The sequence below is a fragment of the Protopterus annectens genome, chromosome 3.part0 (genome assembly GCF_019279795.1).
Source record: "Protopterus annectens isolate FY-2018-M chromosome 3.part0, PAN1.0, whole genome shotgun sequence".
NCBI lineage: Eukaryota > Metazoa > Chordata > Ceratodontiformes > Protopteridae > Protopterus > Protopterus annectens.
In genome coordinates this window covers 1,197,254,655-1,197,277,879 of record NC_056731.1, presented here as the reverse complement: position 1 = coordinate 1,197,277,879, position 23,225 = coordinate 1,197,254,655, and the positions used below count along the sequence as shown (strand labels likewise).

The following is a 23,225-nucleotide window of genomic DNA, read 5'->3' as shown; positions in this document are numbered from 1 at the left end:
CCTACAAGTACAGCCACCACAGCTTTTAACAAACTAAAAATAAATTACTGGAACAAAAAAAGTATTGCAATCCAAAACCTAGAATGTTTTGAAATGTGCTGCCTCAAATGGAATCTAAAAATCAGTCTGTAAGATCACCAGAAAAGCAATATACTAGCAAGATGTAGTCAACTTATTATAAAACAAGAACTAAAAAAAGAGGATTTTAGGGTCTGAATTGAGAGATGATAAAATCAGTGAGAAAAGGATTATTCCTGGAACTGAATTCATCCTCAAATCTTGGTGAGTACCTTCGATTAGTAGACCCTGTTTCCACAAAAATCTCACCTGGATGACACTGATATGTAGACTATATTATATTGCATATATCATGGACAGAGGTAGATTAAAAAAATAGAAAAAGACAGCCCAACCCCTGGTATGTGTACTAGTGGCAGGACTGGAAAGATGACACTGCAAAAATCTCAAGACATGGAAATATTCCTACAAGGGGGTTAGGCCAGACTCAGAGGGACGATGCCCCCCCTGCTGTAGAAGGTAACAGAAGTCCACAAAAGCTGACAGCCAAAAAAAGAGCTACAGATGTGATAGAATGGACTACTAAGGATAAAGAAGTCCAGAATTTCAAGATAGAAGATATTCAAAAGATTAAGAGATAAATTAGAGGAAAGAAAAATACTTGCACAAGATAAACTGTGAAAAGCTTCAAATGCAAATGTGCGTTCATTATTACAATAGACCCATAAAAAACACTACATAGATAAAGATACTTTGGGCCGCTTGGAAAAAGAATCAGCAGAGGAAGTGCAAAAATATAAACAACAAAACCAAAACCTAGAAATTTTTGAAAGCTATAAAAAAGAAACATGAACATGGTAAAGGAAAAAGAGAACCAATATGCTGCAATATTTATGCAAAGGAGAAAGCCAAACTAATTCACACAAAAAAGAACCTCTAAATATATTTGAAGAGAAATACAGACAAAGGCACCCAGATAAGGAAAATTTCACAACGCAAAAAATACAAAAAGAAAAATCTGTGGTATCCCTCTAAGTCTCAGAAAACCCAATATGCAACCTATAATGGGTCAAAAACAAACCGAGAAGAAACTTTCCTGTGTGAACTGTGTGAAGTTCATTCCTTGAAATATGTTATACACCTAGTTCACCAATAAAAATCGAACTGTAAAATATATACTACAGAATAATAAAATAGAAAAATAGGCAGTCCACAGTTGAGTTAAAATATTTTTGTGTTTCAATAACTCAACTGTGCACTACCTACTATTTTTTCTTTTATTATTTTGTAGTACATATTTTACAGTTCAATTTTTATTTTTTATTAGTCAGCTATGTGAAGAACATATTTCAAGGAGAGAATTTCACACCCTCCACAATGCAAAAAATAAGATCACAAACAGGGAATGTAGAACAGAAAATTAGTAAAACAAAAGTTAAACAAATAGAAACTGAAGTTACGGAATACCTATGTAGTGAAGGATTTAGAGTAGAAAGTCTAACACAGGTTACGTCACAGCATGATGGAAGCATGAGTCCCCAAATTATGGAGAAACAGGTGGAGTGGGAGACATCGGAAGAAGAAATATGGACATGGGAAAGAAAGCGAGATATAATATGATACAATATGTATGCAAAGGAGAAAGCAAACTAATCAATACAAAAAGCAATACCAAAGATATTTGAAGGCAAAAGCATCCAATAAGGAAAATTTTACAACATAAAAAATAAGAAAATGAAGAAGACCGTAGAAAAGTTGAAGAAATAGAAACTGAAGTTATGGATTACCTGTGAAGTGAATGATTTAGTGCAGAAAATCCAACATAGGTAATGTCACAAAATGATGGAATAAGATGTCCCCAAATTAAGGAGAAAAGGGAGGAGTGGGAAGCATCAGATCACTTGACACATGAAGATGTTCTGGAGCCTTCACAAGGAAATCAGTACAAAAGTTAATTTGGAGTTGCACAGCAAGGGAAGGAGCAGCAAGCATTGTTAGCTGTTAAACAGTCAATGTTGGGAATGACAGGTCAATCAGCTCCCATATGAAAGAGCAACGGATGACACATGATGTGGCTGAAGTGAATATGTCACAAGAAGATATTCCACAACTTTCTGTAAAATGCCTGGCAGGAAACAGAGACCAAAAACGTGCCCTCAGTCTATAGGAAAATGATCTAATGGAAAAGTTGCTTGATTTAATAGAGATGGATAGACATATTAAGAGCGATGAAAGAAATAGATTACAGAAAGTAAATAAGACCCAAAATGTTAGAAGTCTGATAAAACACATAAACACAGTAATCGGGACTTTTAAAATAAATTCATGTGATATAACAGTAGGAAATAAGCTATATTACTGTGCAGCTAAATTAATAACAGACACATTTTTACTTCAAAAATGTAGAGCAATAAGGGAAAGGAAGGGAAGAAATAAAATGAGATCATGGAAGCATCAAGCAGGGAAAACTATAAAGCAATTAAGACAAGAAGTGTCACTGTTAGAAGAGTATGGAAGAAGGAACAAGTTAACAAAACTACTTAGAAAGATAGACATGATAAAAGCAACACACAGTATCAGAACAGACAAGGATCTATCAAACACTAATGCAAATAAACTAAAGATATCAGCACAAGCAGAAAAACTTAAAAGATGTGCAGATCAACATAAAGGAAAAGTACAAAATAAGCAATTCATTGATTACACAAAAAAGTTTTATAGAGAAATGGGAAACAAAGCAAAAGGAACAGAAACATGACCAAAAAAGAAGAAATAGACACATTTTGGAGAAATATTTATAAAGACCCTGTGGAACATAACAAAGATGCTGAATGGACAGAAGAATTAAAAGAAGAAGACTTTCATGAGTACTGAAGATATAATGGAATGAAGTAATGGCCAGAGAAATTACAACAAAAATAAGAAATGCTCCTAATCGGAAAACCCCAGATCCAAATGCAATACCTTTATGTTAAAAGTATTAACATCTTTGCACGAAGATTTAACCTTGAGTAAGAACTATTTATATTGCATACCGAATAGATACCCACCTCGTTAGCAACAGGAAAAATGATGCTTGTTGTGATGCCCCACTACTGGCCAGTAATCAATGACCCTCAATCCTCACCACTGGCAACGGTGGGGGATGTACACATTGCGAGGATGACAAGTACACACACACACACACACACACACAGTAAAGTATAATTTCCGTTAACAGCACACAGAGACCACTGTCAGTCTGAGGCTGGTTTCTCCGTCGTTCTCCACATCTCCAGTAAGACTCCCCACTGGCACAGATACAGAGTTGAGATCTCAGCTGAGTAGCCAAGCCAAGACCTCCAGCAACTTCTCTGTCCAACCAGTGCTTCATGTCCCTGCCCAAGCAGCTGACACACACACACACACACACACACACACACACACACACACACACACACACACACACACACACACACACACACACACACACACACACACACACTTTGAAATTTGATTTATACACAAACACACACACACGCACACCTGGAAAAGGCTGGCACAGGTTTACTAGCTATGCCTCCTTTGTCCCAGACTATAAGGTAGTTATTACTGCCACCAGCCAACTCTTTATCAGCTACTTAAAGGTGTCCAATCTTACTGTGTAATGCTACTATTAATCCAAATGGTAGTTTGACCAAGAGCAAGGCTATTAGGAATGGTCCACACAGTGTCATCAAATAAATATGCACGTACTCCCAGAACTTACATATGTCTCACAAATATCAGCCACAATGAAAGGTTTAAATATATTTAATAATAAATAATAAAAGAACAAGAAATTACTCAGTAAACAATCACAATTGCATCAGAGTTCAAAATCACAGGAAATATTTAAAATGACATTGCAGGACAGTCTCAAATAAATTAAGAAAACATCTAAGGTATACTTCACTATATACCTGTCTGAATCTACGAGATATTACTGCACCCTAGTTAACTTACTTCCAGAGCAAGGCGAGTGTGGTGAATGGATCTTCTAGCTGATGTTGTTGGGTCCAAGTCAGAATACAGAATACTCTGTCTCTATTAGAGACTCCTCAAAATTACTGCTGGGTTGGCTTGCAGGACGACATCACTTCTTGCCATTTGAGTTTAGTTACCAAGCTAAACCCCCACTACTAGAAAATGCTAGCCTTTAGCATCTACTTCTGAAGAATACATAGCCCTCAGATCTCTGCAGCTGCTGGAAGACATAAAATAATAAAACACAAGACAATGCATAAGGCTCCCTAGTTTTAGACATCCAGTCTCCTCCCTGCATTGAAACCATCTTTTATGGCACAGTTAAAAAATAATTTAATTTCAGCTGTTTTTTCTGAAGTTTTGCAAGTTAACCTTCTATGTTCCAGTTTCCACTATTTAAAATACATAAATTTATACAGTTACAATAGTGTATATACATTTCTGTTCTTTTCCAGTAGGGTACACTGTGGATACATCTTTAGGCTCAGTACATTGCAAAGCCTTTCAGCACACACTTCTGTACCAGCAATTTGATATACAGACAACACACAGTTCTAATACATTTGTAACACAAACATATGAAAAATGTTAATGTTCACAAATGACATATGATTATTTACAGAATTCCAGATAGCTGGGCTGGCAGTATCTCCTTTTGTTACATCCCGCCCCCCAAAAAAAACTGAAGCTAGTTTTTCAAGTGATATTTGAGAAATGCTGCTTGAGAAATGCTGCTTGAGAGGGTTGAGCCTATCTGGGAATACATTACCCCATTCTCTGTCTTGATATTCCAGCTGCCTCTGCATTGCTGACCCCAGTATAGTGCTGCACTGTCCTATCATATCCTGAAATCCTAGGCTCTACCATAGTAATTTGGGACTTTGCTGGCTGGATCCCTATAGCCAAAGATCCCCCTCAGACTCCTCCTGCCAATACTAAGCACCAGGGCCTCCCTATCATGGTAAGGTTTCATCATGTTAACATGGTACATTTTGTGCCCCTGCCTCCTGCCTAGCAGTTCTACCATGTAGTTAACTCCATTGACATTCCTTACTACCCTGAAGGGTCTCTTCCAAGCTGCCTGTAGCTTGTTGTGTCTGACAGGAATGAGAACCATAACCTGCTGCCCCACAGCATACTCTCTAGCTCGAGCATTACTATCATACCAAACCTTTTTCTGGTGTTGGGCTTCTGCCACGTTCACCTGGGCCAAGTCCATGAATTCCCTGAGCCTTGTCCTGAGGTTTAGGACATATGCCACAACAGACTCCTAGGGCGATTCACACTCACCCTCCCATTCATCATGAATCAAATATAGAGGTCTTCTCACCCTATGCTCATACAGCAACTAAAAGGGTTTATAGGTTGGTACTAGGCTATCGGCCCTAGGGCCTATACAAGCCTAGTCATAACAATTCCCTGGCTATTTCTTCCCACAATATTTACTTCATTGGACCCCTGTCTAGCAGGGTGACTGACGTGATCCCCGGGGTTAATTTCCTATCTCCCATCCAGTTGTCCAGGTTCCTTTTGAAGAGGGCCAAGGAGGCGCTCTGCTTGACATGTATGGGCAGTCTATTCCAGAGTATGGGGAGTCTCTGGGTCAGGTTACTATCCCTCCAGCATGTTTTGTTCATTGTGGTGACAAGGTTTAGTTCCCTGGAGCATGTGGCTCTGATGGATTGGGATTTCTTTAAGTGTAGCATGTCCAACAGCTTTGGGTTTGACATGGCCTTGTATGTTAAGCAGAGAGTGCCTCTGAGTAGACAATATGCAACAGAGTATAGCTGGAGTTTTTTTAGTTGGTCAGCAAAGGGCATCTCCTTTAGGCCTGTGATTCTTTTAGTGAGGTGTTTCTGTGGCCTTTGCAGTTGTCACAGATGTCTTGTGAGGTACATACCAAATGGGGCATTGTACTCTATGATGGTGAAAAACCTATGGATTCCTGGGGCACCTCTCTGTAAGCAAACAACAAATGGGGCAAATATTTGTCCCACTCCCTCTTAAACAGGTCTGCAAATGCCTGTAGCATGCTCTTGAGTGTAGAGTTTAACCTCTCAACAAGACCATTAGTATGGGGGTGGTAGGGGGTGATCTTTAAGTGCTTCACCCCAAAATGCTTCCACATATAAGCCAGCAGTTCTGACATGAAACTGGCACCTCTCTCAGTCACAATTTCTTTTGGGAAACCTACTCTGATGAAAATCCCTAACAAAGCATTAGACACCTTTTCTGCCACAATGGAGGGTAATGCTACTGCCTCAGGGTATCTGGTAGCATAATCTACTACCACTAGGATATACTTTTTCCCTGTGGAACTTGGGGTACTCAGAGGCCCCACAATATCCATAGCTACCCTCTGAAATAGCTCCTCAATCACAGGCAAAGGCATCAAAGGAGCTTTGACCTTGTCTCCTGCCTTACCTACTTTTTGGCACTGCTCACAAGTACTGCAGTACCCTGTTACATCTCTGGAAATCTCACCTCAATAAAAGTTCTGCATAATACGTCTCTTTGCAAGCTTTATGTTCATATGACCTGCAAAGGGAATGTCATGGGCTACGGTTAAAAGTGCCAGAAGGTAGGCTGTGGCCACTACCAACTGCTGTATTCTTTCACCCTCTAGCCATCCCTCAGGGGTCCACTCTCTCTATACACTAACCCTTTGTCCCAGTATACGGATTCTCCCTTCCCTTGAGAATCAGGTGCCTCCCTGGCTACCCCCCTCAGGCCTTGTAATGTATAGAGTCTGAGAGCTGAGCCTATCCCAAATCTCTCTTTGTAACCCTTCCCAGTTCCCTTTCCACAGGAGGTTGTTATACTCTGACAGTGTTGCCTTACTGTCAAGCCTGGGAACTACTACTCATCTGTGCCCTTGCAATCACTCTGTCCAAGGGAACATCAGTACCCACAAGCAGTTGTGGCTCACCTTCAGCCTCACTGCTACAGGGTAGCTCCCTCCCTGAAGTAACCACCACTCCAGTCCTAGCTTCAAGTCTGTGGACTGTCTGGATCCCCCCAGTCTACCAGACCCACATGCTTGTCTCCAAGCCTGACTGCATGTCACTGCATGCACACAAGGTACTGCATTATCATAATCATTCCCTATCAGGACATCTGCAGGGATATCCTGAAACACACCTACTTGCTGTTTTCCTTTTCCACCCTCCTAGTCAAGGTGAACCCTAGCCAAAGGTATTTGGACTGGGGTCCCTCCTAAAGCTCTGACTGGAGAAGACTACCTAAGCAAGTAGTACCCCTCTTTAACCATTGCAGGCTTATCAATGGTTAGGTCAGAGTCTATCTCTCTCTGAGCAGTGGCCTCCTTTCAATCTACTAAGACAGGATATAACCTCTCGTGGTAGTTAAGTACACTTGTAGTCTCCAGACAACTTACTGCTATCACTCTGTTATTCCTACTTACTGGCTCTCCCACCTTTTGTTCCTCACCTTGCCTCTGTGAACATCTATATGCTACATGGCCCCACTGGTTGCATTTAAAACATTTAACCCTTAGTCCTGGCTGTGTACCTGAACTAGTGGCTTCCCCTGCTACTGGTGGACTCTGTTGGGGTGGTTTAGGTTGCCATCATGGGTTCCCTTAGACCCACGAGCAGCACTGGGTCTCCCTTTCCTGTGCAGTGATGTCCTACTTGCTAGGTATAGGTTTCCCTTCTTTCCAAACTCATCTGCAGTATTTCATTGCCTATCTGCTAACTAGATTCTGATGTCCTCAGGCAAATTTTGTTCCCTCACCAAAAGGTCTGCCAGCCTTTCAAAAGTGGTGACCTGATACCCACTCACCCATCTATGAAAATAAGTGCTTAACTCAGCAATATACTTATACACACTTTCATCTGCCTTACGTCTATACTCATGAAAGTTTTTTCTATAAGCTTCAGATGTTAACTTACAACACTCTAATGGACTATTTTAACAGTATTATAATTTAAGCAATCAGTATCACACAATTTAGAAATAGCAGTTACAGCTTTACCATGGAGTAAGGGGCTCAGGAACCATACCCAGAGCCCTTGGTCAACATTATACTGTTTACATGCCCTTTCAAACATATGAATAAAACTGTCAAAATTATCACCCTCTGCAAATTGTGGAAGAAATGTACTGACCTTTGTTGCTTCTGGGGTTCAGTTACTCCCTTCCCCATTACCTCCATGACCCTGGTGAAGAGTCAGCATCTCTTTCTCACGTTGCCTCTGCCTCTCATTCTCCTCAGCTTCCAGACATCTCAGTTTCTCATGTTCCTCAGCCTCCAGACATTTCAGTCTTTCTGCTGCTTCTATTTCCAAAGTTTAGCCTCCAGTTCAAGTCTCTAACTCTAGATGGATTTCTAAGTCCTCTGTGGAAAGGTTGAACTGTCCATCTCTGACAGTTATACATTCCCAAGGCCAGTCTGACTGTCCTCCTTGTTGCCATTCTATGATGCAGCTGCGACTAAGGCTGCAACCATCTCTGGTTGGCATACACCAGTCCTTTGTCTTTTGTCTTGGCACATCTCAGCTAACTGTCTCCTTGTCAGCTTGCCTTACTCCTCTGCTGAAATCCTTGCTTGCTCTCCCTGACTAAACTAACAGCAAAATAAAACTATTGTGATTTGAAACTCTGAATGTTCACTGTGTGGCTGATTGAGAGTACAAACACCTTCCTTAGTGGCCACTGTTTACAGGCTACAAGAGCTCAATATACACACCAATGAATCCTAATATGTGGGTAACCCACCACTGCCACCAATTAATATGTGACCCCACCACCACTGGCACAGTAATCAAGGAGCCTCAATCCTCACCACTGGCAACAGTGGGAGATGTACACACTGGGAGGATGGCAAGTAAACACACAGTAAAGTGGAATTTCCCTTAAGAGCGCACAAAGACCACAGTCAGTCTGGGGCTGGTTTCTCCCTCTTTCTCCAAATCCCCAATAAGACACCCCAATGGCACAGCTATAGAGATGAGATCTCAGCTGAGTGGCCAAGCCAAGACCTCCAACACCCTCTCTATCCGACCAGTGTTTCGTGCTCCTGCCCAAGTAGATGACACACACACTCTTTGAGATTTAATTTATACACAAACATGCATGCACACACATCTGGGAAAGGATGGCACAAGTTTACTAGCTATGTCCCCTTTTGCCCAGACTATAAGGTAGTTATTACTCCCACCAGCCAACTCTTTATCTGCTACTTTAAGGCCCTTAACAAAGGGTGTCCAATCTTACTGTGTAATGTTACTATTAATCCAAATGGTAGTTTGACCAAGAGCAAGGCTATTAGGAGTGACCCACACCATGTGTCACCAAATAAATATGCAAGTACTCCCGGAACTTAAATATGTCTCACAAATATCAGCCACAATGAAAGGCTTAAATATATTTAATAATAAATTATAAAAGAACAAAAAAGTACTCGGTAAACAATCACAGTTTCATCAGAGTTCAAAATCACAAGAAATATTTAATACAACATTGTGGGACAGTCTCAAATAAATAAATAATACAACTAAGTTTTGTCTTTTTGGCTTTTCCCTTAGGGGTCACCACAGTGGAACTCCAGTCTGCTAATGATTGGCAGTAGATTTTTTTTATGGTGCTGAGTTGCCAGCCCGACGCCCAACCTTCAGCGAAGGCACACCCATTCACACATGTCTTTTGGAGGCCACTCGACCACGGGGAGGACATGCAGACTCCACACAGAAGGCACTCCAGTCGAGAATCGAACAGGAGAACCTCTTCCTGTGAGGCAACAACGCTACCACTGTACCACCACGGCACTCAAAAACAACTAAGCTATACTTCACTATATTCCTGTCTGAATCTAAGAGAAATTACTGTACCCTAGTTAACTTACTTCCAGAGCAAGGCAAGTGTGGTGAATGGATCTTCTAACTGATGCTGTTAGGTCCAAGTCAGAATACAGAACACTCTGTTTCTCTCAGACTCCTCAAATTAATAGCTCAAATATTACTGCTGGGTTAGCTTGCAGGATGACATCACTTCTTGTAATCTGACTTTAGTTCCCAAGCTAAACCTCCATTGCTAGAAACTGCCAGTCTTTAGCATTTGTGAAAAATACATAGCCCTTAAATCTTTGCAGCTGCTGGAAGACATAAAACAAATAAAACATTTACAAGACAATGCAGAAGGCTCCCTAGTTTTAGACATCCTGTCTCCTTGTGCATTGAAACTATTTTTTATGGTACAGTTATAAAATAATTTAATTTCAACTATTTTTCTGAAGTTTTGCAAATTAACCTTCTATGTTCTATTTTCCACTGTTAAAATACATAAATGTACACAGTTACAATAGTGTATATACATTTCTGTTCTTTTCCAGTAGGGTACACTGTGGATACATCTTTAGGCTCAGTACTTTACAAAGCCTTTCAACACATACTTCTGTACCAGCTATTTGATATGCAGACAACATACAGTTTTAATACATTTGTAACACAAACATATGAATCATGTTAATATTCACAAATGACATATGATTATTTACAGAATTCCAGATAGCTGGGCTGGCAGTATCTCCTTTTGCTACACTCATCATGACTGAACCTACAAGACAACCTAAAAACTATAGACCGATAACTTGCTTTCTGACAATGTACAAACTATACGCTGGAATTAATGCCGACAGAGTTTATAGTCATTTAGAAAAATGGAACAAAAGCGTAACAAAAAAAGTCATATGGAACACAGGATCATTTGTTGCTAAATAAAGTCATAAAGGAGAATTGTAAAAAGCAATATACATTCATAGATAAAGGAGTGCTTACAGATGCATATGATACATCCTACATTGATCAATGACATTATAGCGACTATGAAACAGTGGCATGGTGTGGTATGGAAATAAGGTATATAAAGAAAGCTGGTGGTGGAATGCAGAAGTCCAGGAAGTCATCAAAAGAAAGCAGGAGTGCAGAAAAAAGTGGGAGATAGAAAAGACTCACCAGGCTAGGAAGGAATACTGGTTAGCTAACAAAGAAGCTAAGAAAGAAGTTGCAATAGCAAAGAATAGGGCATCAGAGGCACTCTACCAACTTCTGGAAGGTGACTCATTAGGTGGCACAAAGAATCTATATCAGGTTGCAAGGCAAAGAGAGAAAGATAAAGAAGATAGTCAGACACCCTTCATAAGGGATGCCAGCAACAACCTGCTCACCAGTCCACAGGACATTAAAGGCAGAGGAAAGGAGTACTTCCAGCAGTTGCTAAATTAAGAAAACCCCACAGAAGCTGTAGTGCCCTAGAAACAGCCTACAATGAGAGATGAAGAGGAGCCTGCCCTAGAAGAAGTAAGAATAAGTCTAAGCAAAATAAAGTCAGGGAAAGCAGCAGGGTCAGATGAGATCACAGCAGATATGATAAAGATGCTGGGTGAAATAGGGGAGAAATGGCTCCTTAGAGTACTCATAGCAGTGTGGAGAGAAAGGTGTATCCCAGATGACTGGAGAATAAACATACTCATGCCAGTGTACAAGAACAAAGGGACATCCACAACTGTGGGCAGTACAGAGGAATCAAACTCCTATCACATTGCATCAAAGTTATAGAGAGGGTGATTGATAAATGGATACGCAGGATAGTAGAATGTAAGATGGGAGATGAGCAGTTTGGTTTCACATCAGGATGCATCACAACTGACCCGATGTTTGCAGTGAGACAGATAGTTGAGAAGAAGCTAGAGATGAGGAAAGAGTCCAACTGGGCATTCCTCGACTTGGAGAAAGCATATGACAAGGTCCCAAGAAAGCTGATCTGGGCAGAACTGCGTTGGTTTGAAGTCCAGGAAACATTGATAGAATTAGTGTGGCTATGTACAAGGACCCAATGACTCAAGTACGAACAGTGTTTGGCCTCACAGAGGGGTCCCAGTGGGAGTAGGTGTACACCAGGGTTCAGCTCTGAGCCCACTGCTGTTCATACTTGTGATGGACATTAGCAAACCGATTCGAGGGGACAGATCAACAAAGTTACTGTATGCAGAGGTTGTGGCATTACAGGCAGACTTTTTTGTTGTTGTTGTTGTTGTTGTGTCTTTTGGCTTTTCCCGGTTATGGGTCGCCACAGCAGAACTTCGGTCCGCTAATGATTAGCAGTTGATTTTTACGTGCTGAGTTGCCAGCCCTAACGCACAACCTTCAACGAAAGTACGCCCATTCACGCATGCCTCCACGCTGAAGATGCTCTAGCTGAGAGTCGAACCGGTCAGCATCTTACTGTGAGGTGACAACGCTACCGCAGCACCACCACCGCAGATTTTGTAGCCTCTGAGCAAGAAATCCAGCAAAGTATAGAGCAATGGAATGCAAAAATTAAGGCACATGGGATGAAACTAAGCACAGATAAGGCAGTGGTAATGGCAGCAAACTGGGGAAATCAGAAGAAGCTTTGAAATGAGACAGAAGACAAGATGGTGGAACAGGTAAATAGCTTCAAGTATCTGGAAGGACTGGTTGAAGAGAAGGGAAGTCTGAAGGACTAGTCAAAGCTAGAATCAGAGGGCTGCAGCCAACTGGCATAGAGCTTCAGGTGTAGTCTATGACAGAAGAATGCCAAAGAAGCCTTAAAAAGTAAAGTGTACAAGACAGTGGTGAGACCAGTACTACTGTATGATACAGAAACCTGGGCAGTAAAAACAGAGCAGATGAAAAAGCTAGACGTGATGGAAATGAACTGCCTGAGAAGAGTGGTAGGATGCATTCTGTGGGACGGATGAAGAAATGAGGACATAAGAGCATAAGCCAAAGTAGCTCCAATTGTAGAAAAGATCAAAGAGAACAGCTTATGGTGGTTTGGCCACATATGCAGAAAAGCAGAAGACAATCTGGTGAAGAAGATTTGGGACAGACAGGAAGTAGGTAAGAGGAAAATAGGACTTCCAGCAAAGAGGTGGATGGATTGTGTGAAAGAAGATCTGCGACAGTCAGGCATGAATGTCGTAGAAGGCAGGAGTGTGGCACTGAATCAAGAGAGATGGCAACAGTTAACATGCTACCCCAACCCCATGTAGAAAACGGGGCAAAGGGGGCTAATAATGATGGTAATGATGATGACTATGAAACAGTGGTAAACCACTTTGAAATAAAGTTAAGATAAAGGGCAAATTATTATCCCAGGGATAAAAATTCAAAGCGGGATATTCTGGGGTGATTCTTTGTCACCGCTGCTGTTTTGTCTTGCCCTTAATCCATTAAGCTGTCTACTTAATAGTTTTGGTCTTGATTATAATTTGGGTTCCAGAAAACATTCAAGTATAAACACTTATTTTCTTTTTGTGTATGACTTAAAACTGTATAGTTCATTAGATGAGAAGTTGAGAGCACAACTGCAAGTCACTGAAACTTTCTCAGATGATATAAGAATGTTATTCAGACTTAATAAATGTGCAAATGTAAAGCAGCACCAATAAAATATGAATCTGTGTTAAGAATGCGATATAAAGGAACATGAGCAGGAAGGAGTGTATGAATATTGGGGAATTTCTGAAGGATTGGCAATAAAATATGAACAAATGCAAATAAAACTCAGTAAAGAATAATTCCAAAGACTAAAATAAACCAATGTGTTCCTCCAGTTCTAACTTAGAGTTTTGGTGTAACTGACTGGCCCCAAAACATATTGGATCATTTGGACAGAAAAAAAACAGAAAAATTCTTCATGCTTTTCAAATGATATATAAAAATTGTTGTATACCAATATGATATATCACTCGCTGTGAAAGAGGTATGGGCCTCCTCAAAATTGATTACATGTACAGATCTGCAATCATGGAACTGCATACATATCTGCCAAGCTCACCTGATACAAACATAATGAAAGTTTTAAATATGAGAAGTCATCTAAGATGACCTCCCTGCTTAGTTTAGCAGAAGCATATTGGTGTCAAGCAGAAGTGGAAATCAAACCAGAAGTTGACCAAAATCAGACAACAACTGAATGTGCCAAAACAGAAAAAAAAAGGATATAAGGAAAAGGATCAGATGAGAAGGCAAGAAATGTGGAAAAGGCATAAATACTGAGATAAGTAAAAATAACACCTGACACAACTTCATGTTGTTAAGGATTTGATGCAGGAATGGTTAAGTAAAGATGAATTTAAACCAAAAGATGAAAGGTTAATATGGGCAGCTCAGGAAAGTGGACTATGTACATGTTGGTTTACAAGATCCATTGAACAAGTGGGAGAAACAGTCAAATACTGGTTCTATAAAACAGAACTGGAAACAGTTGCACATCTTGTTGCTCGATGTGATATGCTGATGGCAGAAGGCTTGCATACTGAAAGGCATAATAATGTGGCAAGACTGTTACATTAGGGATTGTGCAAACATTACAATACTGAAATAGTTGAGAAGCATTAGAAATATTTGCCTCAAAGCATTATAGAGAGTGATGTTTATATCACATGGGATCATCCATTACCAGCAGTTCAGAAAACAGATGCAAGGAAATTAGATAAAGTAATTCATGAAAAAAGACATCAGTAGCATTGATCACTGAAATTGCTACACCCAGTGATTACAGTGTCTTACATACAGAGAGGCACAAAGTCATAAAATTTCAGGACTTGCAGGCAGAAAAGAGAGCGATGTGGAAGAAAGATACCCATACAGTTTCAATAGTAGTAAGACCAATAGGTCTCATAAAAAAGAATTTACAGTTATATTTAGATATCCTACCAATTCATGTAACTCCATATGAACTGCAGGAGGAGTCAGTTTTGGGCACACTGCGGGTGCTGCAAAGAGCACTTTTGGCTAACATCAAAGACTGAAACAATACAAATTTCATAAACTTTAATCATACCTTGAGACTTAGGAATGGGGGCCATTCCTGTCATGGTATCAGAAACCCACAAGACATGGAGAAATTAAACTGACAAAAGCATGAAAACCAGCATCCAAAAACTAGAATGTTTTGAAATGTGCTGTCTCAAATTGATTCTAAACATCAGACTGTAAGATCACCAGAAATGCAACATACTAGCAAGATGAAGTCAGCTAACTATAAAACAAGAACTGAAAAAAAACCAGCATGTTGCGATGGTTTGGAAATGTAACATGTATATTATACAATGCCTCCTCTAAAACGTGCACGCTGATTGGCCAGCCCAACCAGCGTGCCCATTGTAAATCCCTCAATATACTAACGGAAAAAGGTCCGTCGCCGGACTTTTTCCGTTAGTAAAACACTAATCTCGCTATGTTAAAAGAGTTTAACATAGCGACAGGTTTAAAAAGCAACGAGATCTCCGTTGCTTTTTAAAGCTGTCTCGCTATGTTAAACTCCTTTAACATAGCGACACAATGTAAAAGCAACGGAGATCTTGCGATCTCCGTTGCTTTTAACCTGTCTCGCTATGTTAAATGAGTTTAACATAGCGAGCTTTAAAATAAGCAACGGAGATCTCCGTTGCTTATTTTAAAGCTGTCTCGCTATGTTAAACCCATTTAACATAAGCGAGACAGTAAAAGCAATGGAGATCTTGCGTTCTCCTTTGCTTTTGCCCACAGTTCTGATGTACTGCGTGAGGCATGCGCAGTACATCAGAACTGCCGCTGAACACCAGACAGCTGCGGAAGGGCAGCAAAGAGGCATTACAATGCCATTATTTAAGAAAAGTAATTATTTCTTTCTAAACATCAGACTGTAATATCACCACTGGAAATGCAACATACTAGCAAGATGAAGTCAGCTAACTATCGGGACCAAACCACGAACCGTGAAATCCAGCATTACCCCCATGGTTTGGAATTGCTATAATACCTACCAGTAGGATGCCTTACATCCACAAAGCCTGAAAAAGGGAAAGTTCCAAAAACTGCACCTAAGAAAATGTGGCCGAATCAGGTTTAAGAAGACTCATGTCCTCCTCTACATTTGACAGCAAGGTACAAGCTCAAAGCAAAATGTTTGTTTTCCTGACTACTCTGTTTATAGATACGAAAACACAGGTGCAGATTTAGGAGATCAGAATCTGCTACTGCATTGAAAGCTGCTAGAAGACAGAATGGTGTCTTGAATTCAAGCTGTCTTGTATAACGACTCTCATATTTTATTCTTGTCTCTGTTATCCCCGTTTTCTGAGACTGGCACAAACTGGAAAAGCCACAATTACTGCTGAGGTTTATCAGCAACTGAGGGTTAGCAATTTTTAATCATGTTTCACTGACACCTTATTTGATAACAGAAAAAAAACATAGAATGAAGCTTCTGTGAAGACTACCTTCTTTGCTTTAGCTACCATATAAAGCATGGAAAAAGAATGGGTGTGCAGAGTAGCAGTGTGAGGGCTTGTCAACAGCTTCCCAAGCAACACTACCCTCATAACCCTATCCCATCCCCTGAAAGCAGATACATCCATTCTTTTCTGATCTCCACCAGGAATTTAAACAGCATGCCCATCCTTCCACACATGCCCCAAGCCTTCCCTAGGAAAAGTGTGCAGGCTGTACATCATCATTCCTGTCCCTTCCCAGACAGCTCCTCCAGCTCCTTGGGTCACTAACCAACCTGAGGTCAGCTAATTTGTAGTCAGGCTTTCATTCATGTATACTGTAATGGAAATCTGTCAGCAGCTCTATGTATATTGCAACTACTTCCATGTTAATATGACTGAGATGTGGGACAGATACCAATGGGGACTTACTAAAAACAAACAAACAAAAAAAAAAAGACATGCATGCATACATACATACACACACAAGTACATGTATACATGTGTACACACACATGTGAACGCACATGTGTGAATGCATACACAAGCATGCACAGAGAGTACCTTGCAGTACAACATCAAGCATCAAAAAGCAACTGTCCCCCGGAAAGAAATCAAAAGAAACGCACACAAAGAATCACCATGTGTCAAGGTTATGATTTTGGAACCCACCAGAAACAAGTGGAAGAAACAGAAACCTGGGCCACAGTAGTAATTCAAAGGCAATGAAGCTACAAGTTAAATAAATCAAATTACTGCTTAAAAATGGTCAGGCAAAAAAAATCCAAACATCTGTATAGCTGATTGGAAAAATACTTCTCTTTCCTCAGAAATGTGTAGATATATAAAGTCATTATTTTGGAAATGTTTGACTTTTATAAAGATAAACTGTAGCATTTGTTCAAATGTACTTCTATTAACAACCTATCCTCACCTTACAGAATGTGGATATCTGTGCAGTTGCCAAGAAATAGTTTAAGGTCTCAGAGAGTACCCTGGCAATGCAAGGCTTCAGTGCCTTCCACACATTTAGATCAGCAAGTTCACAGACAAGGACTAAAGGCTGAGATGTCTTGATCTGCAGCAATAACAAGCATACCTCCATGTTGGTTAAACAGGATGAGGCACTGGAGTTCCTCCATGTCCAGATTACCATTGACAAAGCTCTCGACCATATCACAGCAAGTTACTAGTCATCTTCTATGTCCTATAAAACTCATAGATTACACTTAGACCTATTGGAGACACTCCCCATTCAACCAAATATCATACTCATTGGGAAGTTTATTTATCTCTCTATAAATTGGGAATCCTACATGACCCTAAACTTGTAGGCACAGAGATTTCTAGACTTTGGAAATACAAACTCCCTGAAACACTTAGTGCATACACCTACTACAGGTACAAACATACTGGAACTGGTACTCAGATATGGGAGAACATTGTATCACCCCCCCCCCCCCCAAAACTGTCATATCCTCTCTGGTAAGGTTAGGTCATAAAGCAGTCTCCTTCTGAATAAGGATCAATTCTGTAAAGGCAAACTACATTTTATTAAGTGATAACCTATCAAAATTTCAAGACCCTTCAAACCCAAGTAGCACAGCAGCCTATGCAGAATTATTTACAGAAGCTCTTTATAACTCTATTAATGATTGTCCAGAAGCTGCTGTGCCTATCTGAATTAAGCCCAAAACTAACTACAAAACAAATCACTCTGGTGGAATTCAAAATTATACTGACTGTACAACAAAAGAAAAATAACCAATAGCTAAAATTAGCAAGTGTAACACCAAAAAAGAAAAAAAACTCTATCATCATACTGAATAAGCAACTAAGAGGACTAATTAAATCCAACAAAGAAATTTTTAAGTAAAAATAGGATCCCAGGCCAAGGACAACCATAATGCTTTTCTTTAGCTATATCCAAAACCTCAAAGGCAGTACACAAGACTGTGCTGAACTGTTGGTAAATGGAGCCACATTCAGAGAAGCAGGAGATACAGCAAATCTTATGGCTGGCAAATTCAGCTCCAACTTTATTCCCCTCTTTACCCCCCCCCCCAGAAAATACCATCTACATAATTCCTCCAACTATCAGCAGGGAGCAGATCTTAGATGCACTCTCTAAGGCTGGGAATACAGCTTTGATGGGCACCAATAACATCACAGGATGTCTCTGAAATAGTCTGAAATATGATCTATCAGCATCACTGGTGTCACTATTCAACCACAGTCTCTGCACGGGCTTCATGCCCCTCAAATGGAAGGTTGCAATGGTCATCCCTCTGCACAAGGGTGGACCATCAGTGAATCCAGGTAACTACAGACCCATTAGTCTGACTAGTATGTAAAGTCATGGATAGAATTACAACAGAAAAGCTTAACAATGATACAGGACACTTTAGACACTGGACTCAACTCAATTTAATTTTGTCAAAGGCAGGTCATGCTTACTGAACCTGACAGACATCTTTAAGGAGGTCAGCAAGGCAATGGATGAAGGCAAAATGGTACATACTGCAAAGGAGCAATCAGAGAAACCCCCCAAGACACTAACATCTTAAAACAAAGTTCTAACATAGATAAATGACTGGTGCCAAAGCCATGGTTTAAAGTAAGTGCCAAGAAATGCATGATATTACCTTTTGGGAAGTCGGCCACCCAGGGAAGCTACCTTATTGCAAACATTTCTAAAAGTAGAAACAGTAGTCAGGGATTTGGGGACTCATGTAGATTGTAACCTAGCTTTTGTTCGACATGTGTCTGAGGTTGTATGAAAATCATTCTGTGTCACTCAACTTATAAGCAAGAGAATGGAATCTAGGCCCAAGGAAGTCATCATACCACTGTACTCAGCCATCACCAGACCCATCATTGAGTATAATGCATCTTTCTGTATGCACTTGACCAGGTACATGCAACAACTGGAATGTCCATAGAGGTTCCTCACAAAAAGAATGCAGGGCGTAAACATAATGTCCTGCACAGATTGCATCAAAGCTCTATTTCTGCACTCTGTTTCTTATAGACTGCTAAGAAGCAATTTATGCCTGGCACACAAGGCATCCTTGGATCCTGCTCTAATGGATCTTTGCATATCCAAAAAACTAACATCATCAGAGCTATTGGAACTAAGGATATAAACTTTGCTTACAACTTAAATAGGACATGTTTGAGGGACAGTATGCATCTCAAAAATCCTCATTCTCTGGGATAGGCTTCCCATTCATGTGAAGCAGAGCCCTTCCCTAGCCCTATTCAAGCAGAATGGTGGATGGGAAATCAGAAATTCACCCCGATTTGACACCTATATCTCTGATGAGCAGAGATAGACATTAAATCATACTCTAACTAGCACATACCCCTTAAAATAACCTCTAAGATACAATAACTTATGTGATACATTTGGGTTGCATGTCGAGGGTTATAAAGGCCCAAGTGGTCATTAGCCTAGTATACACTTATGTATGAACTTATGAACAATGCACTTGAAAGTATTTGGTGAATGTTAATAGCACTTTGATGCTTACTTTTCACCTGATGCATTTTCCTCAAAGGATATGAGTAAATTAGCACGAGATGACAGTGAATCAATTTTTTTTTTTCAGCACCACTATCTGGATCCATGACTGAACATCACCAGATATACCAGCCTACAACACTCATGCATCATAAGTATCAATGTTCACCAAAAAACAAAATAAACCCCAACCTCATTAATTAAATATAGTATCTCTATGGTCATACAACCACAGAAGTGCAAATACCACAGGAATGAATACCTTGTTCCCACTGCCACATTCCACTGCTGAATATTTAAACAAAGTGCACCAACTATTCAACAACATGATCATAAAGCCTAACCTAGATCAGTAGCATCCATAAACATCAAAATAGCAAGAGACATGAGTAATACATAAAATAACAGTCGCTATTAACAGAAGTTCAATGCTTGAGGTGCAATGTTTATGCAATAAAGTTACTGAATGGAAACAACTAACATGCTCCCATGGTATTTTAACAAAGCCCACAAACACAAAAATTCACTTTGTTACATGCTACTACAATGCACAGATACTATTCCATAAAAGTTTCAACAATACAAATATACAGATACACAAATCTTTGCCTTCTACAGAATTCTGCTCTGAACTCAAGATAGCAAGAAGTGTATTCACCATTAGACACTGCAGTTTGAAAACAAGATCATTTTGCTTACCTGTTTTTCTGTGAGGATGACCCGACCTAGCAGCTGATCCTCCAAACCTTTCACTGTGACAGTAAAGTCAATAATAGAGGTGCGAGCACTAATCTCAGGGGTATAAGCCGGATTGGGTAGTTTGGTCGTGACATACAATCTAAACCCATTCATAACATCCACTTCCTTATCGCCAACTTTTACCTGCATTTTACAGCAACAATAAATAACACATGAACTTTAATTATCTTAACTTTCTTCTTTACATATAAGACCATAATTAATCTATCTGCACAGCAACATTTCAGAATTTTACACCATCTAAGTTAACTTTTACAGCACAAGGAAGCACTGCAGTTAGAATTTGAATCACTTCATTTAGAAGAATACATTAAAGAGCAAGTAAAATACAAATGTAAATGAAGACAACCAAAACTGCATATGCAAACAGCAACTAGGAATACTTGGAAAATTAATCTGGAAGGAATGGCAGAGAGAGACAAAGAGAATTTTTAAGCATCTCAAGTAAAAAAAAAAAACCAAAGAGAAGCATCTTCCAAAAACAATTATGCAATTGTCAGTCACAAGCGGACTTGGACAGGTTACAGACTTCACTGCTGTAATAAAACAGAAGATAGTAGAGACACAGAAGGACAGAAGCACAGACAGAGAAACAGAGAAAATTATCTACAACATACAAATGACAAGACATTCTGCAAAACAGGAAATGCAGCAGTTTCACAAAGTGCAATCAGCTTACTGCAGGATTTCGATACTGACAGAATACTGAGGATTATGATCGACTCACTGGTCATAGCCCACTTATTATGTGTTTCAGACATAGATGCCAAGAAACTCGCCTCGACAGCAAAGCTCAAGAGGTGAATCTTGGCATCCATGTCAAAAACGCAAAATAAGGGGTTATGATTGGTAAGGCGATCATAATTCTTTGTATTACATGGAGCTTTACCTGTTCCATGTACTACTAGTTAAAGGGGAAAAAAATCACTAAGTGTTTTCCTGGCGTTCAAAACCATAAAACATTTAGTGAGCACTATCAGATGGTAGTGAAATGTAGTCCATTATATTTACACTCTCTCATACCTCTTACTGTCTAGATTTTTGCCAGACATCCAGATTATTGTTTCATATTTTTGGTGTGTCCTATAAAATATGTGGTTTTTGGACAAACCACTAAGGCTTGAAGTAGGATTACCACCTGTCCCACTTTGAGAGGGACAGTCCCTCTTTGGGCAGTTGTGTCCTGACAAAAAATATTAAAAAGGGCAAATGTCCTGAGATTGTAGGACATAATTATGTCCCATATTTTATGTAATAGTTGCATAAAATAGTTATTTCTGTATCTAAAATACCTAAATGTTACAAGAAACATAATAAGCAACTAAACTGCTACAAGAATAAGGTTTTATTTAGGAAAAAAGTTAAGTTCTATCCTTTGTACTGACCGTGGGTATGTGTCGGCCTCTAAAATTTGATGTGTGTCCTGCAAATGTCCCACTATGGCCATTTGAAAAGGTGGCAACCCAAGCTTGAAGTCATTAAATGACATACATTTGAGTTTCAGCATTTACATTCTTTAGATTATGCAGGCAAATACACATTCTTTTATTCTATCAACTCTTAAGTTTTTTTCATTTACATGAAGTTAGGGACATGTTATGGGCAAACAGTAGGCAGAAACTTATGTTATGTTCTGCTGCTGTCATTTGCTATTCAGTACAGGCAGATATTGTTGCCTAGCATTGGAGTCATCCTTAACAATATAAGCAGGGGGTACTTAACATTTGTTAAGGTTGGATTGCATGTCATTCTGGTGCTTAACAGGTTTGTCCTTTTTCCGAATATCAGAGAGTAATCAGCATGCTCCATGCATGACAAGATGATTATGATCATGCAGTTAAACCAAGGTTGCCTCTGCCAGAGTTGGTTGTACCTTAGGTGGGCATGAAACATCCCACAGCACTTACGGGAAAGAGTAGGAGAGGTTCCCTGGAACCCTGGCCAAACTTTCTAGTAGCCAGCATGAATATCACTCATATCTCTCAACCTCTTAGTGGAAGAATTCTGGGCAAAGCCAAAAATAATGTGAGGACAAAGACCAAAAATCAAGGACAGGTTTTAAATACTGCTCATGTAAACTAAGAACCCTGCTTGAATAACAGGTTTTGCATTAACATGCATTTTCTAAGCGACATGAACTCTGAAATTAAAATGGCTCTCATTATTTTGTGACTTCAGTCCTCAATTTGTCAGAAAGGCACAATATCTATGAGGAACAGACCAAAAATATGAGAAAAAAATCTGGACATCCTGGGTAGTTCTGGACAGCTAAGAGTTATTAGTTACCACCTCAGGTCTCCCTTGAAAAGAAGCTGCTGGCATAATGGAACTAACCCAGTCAATGAAGCATAATTAAAAATATATATATAAAAATTCAGTTCAGTGGAGAGTGGAATAATGATCACTGACAGCATAATGATTCATCTTTTACAATTCAATAAATGAAATGTATGTACTTCTCATAATGCTAGATGTGGATGAGCAGGTCCATCCTCATCAACAGCATTACTAATGTTATTACGAATTAGAGCTTGGCAATTATAACTTTCAGAGTTTACTAGCCCTCCCCTTTTACCCACAATGCCCTACCAGTCTCCTCTCCTGATCTCTGTCTTACTATACTAAAACAGAGCAGAATGTTTTGTAATAAAAAACAAAGGAACCATGAACTATGAC

At 39.7% G+C, this 23,225-nt stretch overlaps 1 protein-coding gene across 1 annotated transcript in view; it reads right to left on the bottom strand.

The window, feature by feature from the left end:
- Nucleotides 1-23,225, bottom strand: part of DNAH5 (dynein axonemal heavy chain 5) — a 1,226,896-nt gene that overhangs the window by 478,347 nt on the left and 725,324 nt on the right. The window contains exon 27 of the mRNA XM_044065791.1: nucleotides 20,490-20,672. Coding sequence (XP_043921726.1) covers nucleotides 20,490-20,672 — 183 coding nt within the window. The remainder of the gene's footprint in view (nucleotides 1-20,489; nucleotides 20,673-23,225) is intronic.